Source organism: Curcuma longa, chromosome 5 (genome assembly GCF_044706935.1).
Source record: "Curcuma longa cultivar G26 ecotype Majalengka, Jawa Barat chromosome 5, ITB_CL_G26_1.1, whole genome shotgun sequence".
NCBI classification, from domain to species: domain Eukaryota; kingdom Viridiplantae; phylum Streptophyta; class Magnoliopsida; order Zingiberales; family Zingiberaceae; genus Curcuma; species Curcuma longa.
In genome coordinates this window covers 4,952,476-4,957,030 of record NC_133865.1, presented here as the reverse complement: position 1 = coordinate 4,957,030, position 4,555 = coordinate 4,952,476, and the positions used below count along the sequence as shown (strand labels likewise).

At 44.1% G+C, this 4,555-nt stretch overlaps 1 protein-coding gene across 1 annotated transcript; it reads right to left on the bottom strand.

Annotated features, from left to right (window-relative positions):
* Nucleotides 1–2,482: 2,482 nt before the first annotated feature.
* On the bottom strand, nt 2,483–3,953 carry LOC141829166 (aquaporin PIP2-7-like). The gene is made up of 4 exons (XM_074716585.1): nt 3,456–3,953; nt 3,085–3,380; nt 2,850–2,990; nt 2,483–2,751 (listed from the first exon to the last, which is right to left on the bottom strand). The coding sequence occupies exons 1-4, from the start codon at nt 3,745–3,747 to the stop codon at nt 2,632–2,634; spliced, it is 849 nt and encodes a 282-aa protein (XP_074572686.1). The 5' UTR covers nt 3,748–3,953; the 3' UTR covers nt 2,483–2,631.
* Nucleotides 3,954–4,555: the final 602 nt, after the last annotated feature.

The window sequence follows — 4,555 nt, the reverse complement described above, 5'->3', positions numbered from 1 at the left end:
TCATATTTATAATTGCTTAAGTTTGTTTATTTTTAATTTGACCCCTCAACAAATCAGAAATTACATATGTGGTATTCACACTATTCTATTCATGACAATTAAACTCTTAAGTCAATTTTTTAATTCTAAATTTAACCATATTAATTTATGATTTATTTAATTGATGATATTAGACATTTATAATTACAATTATGGTCCTAAAATTCTAATAAACTAAACTTGAGATGAAATAAGTTTATTTGAGATTGATCAACTGGATAACCTTAATTAGTTGACTAAATTATGGCCGATCAACTAGGAGCGATGTTCGGATCAATTGAGAATAGTATCAATAGATTTCATTGATCAAATTATGTACTACTAGTCAATTGAAACCAGCCTTTTAGAGGTAAACATTATATTATAGTGTCTAAGGAATCTTAAAATGTGTTGGGCATCAATTCACATTATTTTGAAAAGGCATTGATTTGATTATAACTCATTGAGACCAAGTGTTCAAAGTATAACCAAGAGCTTGGATAAGTTTTATCTTACTAGAAATCCCTTGTTTCTGTCAAACTTTTTAGCTTGTGAAAAAATTTATCAATTTTGATATTGTTTTTTATTTATATATAAAGGTTTATCTCATTGTCTCATTTAAAATGATTATTTAGTGAATATTTAAAATCATCTTCTTTTTTCCATCTAGAAAGGCAATATCCATCCTTCCATATTCACCCGTAATAATGACATTATCCCCTCCTTTCCCCATGGATGCTCTTTTGTTGAGCCCACTAAAGAGAGAAAGAAAAGTAACTATAGAAAGAACAAACTCAAAGTTAGTTTTAAGGAATCCAACCAACTTATTAAACTATCACAATTGAAAGAACAATCACACCGAAACCTTTATAAACTTTTTAAAAAAGGCTAATTATTTCCATATGATCCAAATATGCCCACAGTTTAATGGCATTCCTCAGAACTCAGAAGTGACTGGTATTCCTTTGCAGGAGAATGGTTGTCCTATCCAGGCTAATCAAGGGATCTAAGCACAAACTCCAGTCCTTTAACTAATGCTCTCAGTTACCTTTTGCAGCTTTCCTCTAAATAGAGACACAGATAAATCCGATTCCACAGGCATGAAATGAACTTGAAAAGGCTGCAGCTTTGGCACTACAAGTAGCATGGAACAGCATCTCATCGTCGTCATCGTCCTGTAAACAAACTCTTAATTAACGAATAGGTTAGGATTAGGTGAATTGCCACTCCAGATTGCTTTTGTCTTGCTCCAATATTCCAATGCTCGTGCAGTCGACAGTAAGGCGAATCAAGGAATCTGAGTACTAGGAAAATCAAGAAGAAGGTTGGAGTTATGAACTCGAGCAGGGTTTGGTGATGCACCTTTTCCACCGTCCCACCACCGAAGGCCATGAATGAAAAGAAACTGGAAAGGACGAAGCCATAGGTAAATGTTGTGCCATGTGACTTGCGATCGACGATTCTGACGGGGACTTCCACTCACCAGAGAGCAGTAATTGGTTCCTTACCAAGTTAGGTACAGCCCCACCAACAGTTCTTGTGTATAGGTCGTCGTTCTCGGTCGATCAATCACGCTCGGAGAGTTCGATATGCATAGCATGGCTCGCATATATGTTTGAGATTCCCACCAAACGCACCTTCGAGTGCAAAAGGCATGGTGGATGCAGGTGGGCGCGGTGTGTTTTTGTTGGACGCACAACAGTTCACGTTGTTTCCTGCAGACAAAGTGATGATCAGCAAACCAAGGGGAACATCTTTTGATGTCTAGATCCCACATCTGATCTGATGCTAGTGGAGTGTAGACCCACATCTGATCCAATAATAGATTCTATGGCAGTAATAGATTGACTGCTACGCCACTTTGAAAGTTTGAAAGCCTGCATATGCATGGTGCGTGACGATCCGTGCTATCTTGTCTGTTCCAGAGCCACTAGGTTACGATCTACTTATGACAAAGCAATAAGAATGTGCATGATCAACGATCTAATCAATGTGACCTGTTGGGTGTTGTAGATGTGTTTTGTTGGAGGGAGGGGAATTGAAAGGCAGGGAAAGGTTAGACTTGTTTGATTGAGATTGTGGAGAAGAAGAGTTGGTGTTCATTCTCCAATCGAACAAGTTCATCACATGTTGAGCCACTGTTATCGTTAGGGAAGTTGAGTAGATCATCAAACTATAATTTTTTGATTTATTTTTTTACAGATGATGATATCAATCGTGCAGCACCGTTGAGAGGGCAAATTTTACTTTTTACTGAAAAATAATAAGTCATCAAGTATAGCTTTCTCTTCATCTAGTCCTACCAAAGAATTATAGATAAGCTTATGAAGCCCTATTTTTAAGCCATCCAAACAAAGTTTTGTAGATTGATTTAGACTCTAATCTTTCATCCTTGTTTTATTTCTCTCTCAATGTCCACTTGGAACAAAGGGGGATTAACGATATTAAACAAAGCTGAAGCCACTGAAGAAATTAATCCAAAGAAACTTGATTTAAAGCCACTACAAGCTGCTCGCTTAGTTTCAATTATTCAATATAAATTAAAGAGCGGATTGGACGCAACAGAGTAACAATGATGAACAAGACGAAGGCGCAGTGCTGCTCCATGTAGTTCTAGATGCTGCGGGTGCTCCGGAACGATCCCAAGGCCTTGACGGCCGCCGCTCTCAGCACGAACTGGTGGTACACGGCCGCCGCAAGTGCTCCGACGAAAGGACCGACCCAGAAGATCCACTGGATGCAACGACCAAATTAAGAGTAATTAAGCAGGTCGATCACTTGGCCGGAAAATGGAAGCTATTAGAGGTAACTAATTAAGGGAAGAGACTGACGTGGTCATGCCATGGCTTGCTGTGGTTGTAGATGACGGCGGCTCCGAAACTCCTCGCGGGGTTGATGCCGGTGCCGGTGATGGGGATCGTCGCCAAATGCACCATAAACACTGCAAAACCAATGGGCAGGGGAGCCAGGACCTATCACAGCCCCAAATGTTAGTTAATCGAGCTCCAGAGCGGTTTGGAGAAGATGAGTCAAGCGTAGATGAGGTGTGTATATATATATACATACCGGAACGTGGGAATCGCGCGCGCTGCGCTTGGGGTCGGTGGCGGAGAAGACGGTGTAGACGAGGACGAAGGTGCCGACGATCTCGGCACCGAGCGCGGTGCCCCTCGAATAGCCCGACGCCACCGAGTTCGCCCCGCCGCCGAACTGGTTGAACTGATGCTTCATGATGCCCTTCACGATCCCCACGCCGCAGATGGCGCCCAGGCACTGCGCCGCCATGTAAAGCACCGCGCGCACCAGCGACACCTTCCGTGCCAGGAACAGCCCGAGCGTCACCGCCGGGTTGATGTGCCCGCCTGAACTCCACCATCCAGAGCTCAAGATATTGACAACAGAAAGAAAAAAAAAACGATCCTAATCGACGCGCGCACCTGAGATGCCGGCGGTGCAGTAGACAAGGATAAAGATCATGCCACCGAAGGCCCAGGCGATGCCCAGCGTGCCGACGCCGCCGCACTCGTCTCCCTGCGACTGGACTTTGTACCCGATGACGGTGGCCACCGAAACGTAGAGGAAGAGCAGGGTAGCGACGAACTCGGCGATGAGCGCCCTGTAGAAGGACCAGAGCCTGAGCTCCCCAAAATCAAACAGGGGAGCAGGAGGAGGATCATGGTAGTCCTTCACCGGCGGGTGCTCCGCCTCCCCAACCACCTCCTTCGACATCTCCTATCTCTTCTCCCGCCACTAAGCTCCAGCCAGCAGAAGCAAACAGCTCTCTTTGACATGCAGTTGAAGAGGAGGCGAGAGAGGCGGTGGCGATTTATAGGGAAGGAAGGTAGGTTACTAGCTGTTCGTCTCGACAGCTAATCCATGTGAGGAAGCAGGTCATCGTGGCGACGGCGATCTACATCCTTCTCCACACATGGACAGTCATGTCCTTCAATCAATTCGACGGATATGTTTTCATGTTTATCTGTCGCATAAATTTAAAAATACGAACTGTTCCTCACTCAGCGATCCTAAATTTTTCATCCAAAAAAAAAAACAAATCTTACATTTCATCGTAATGATTAATATCATACATTTATTGCGTGTCCCCGTGATGATTCATCGCGTACTCATGTTATCCGTGAAACGCCGTTGCATGCTTGCTCGTCGGAAGTGGACCAGAAAGCCTGTCATCCAACTCAGCGGGCAGCGGGCAGCCACGCCGAAAGTATGCGGCCGCAATTGTGATCGCAGAGAAATGACGGCTGAACCGGGCGGCCCGACTCGGTGCCGGCCGTGCACTGAAAGGGTTGTTCCTGTCGGGGACCACCAATGATGACGTCACGCAGCCACCGCATCCGAGCTGTGGATGGATCGTGGAGCGGCAGTAAGTGACGTGGATCACCATTTGCACGGGACCCACTGATCACCGAACCGGCCAGATAGAAAAGTTTGTATTTCCGAATTTAGCTGTGGAATCTATAAAAATTAAATATATGAATTATGAAGAAAATATAGAGAATAATGAGAAGTAATCGTCGAA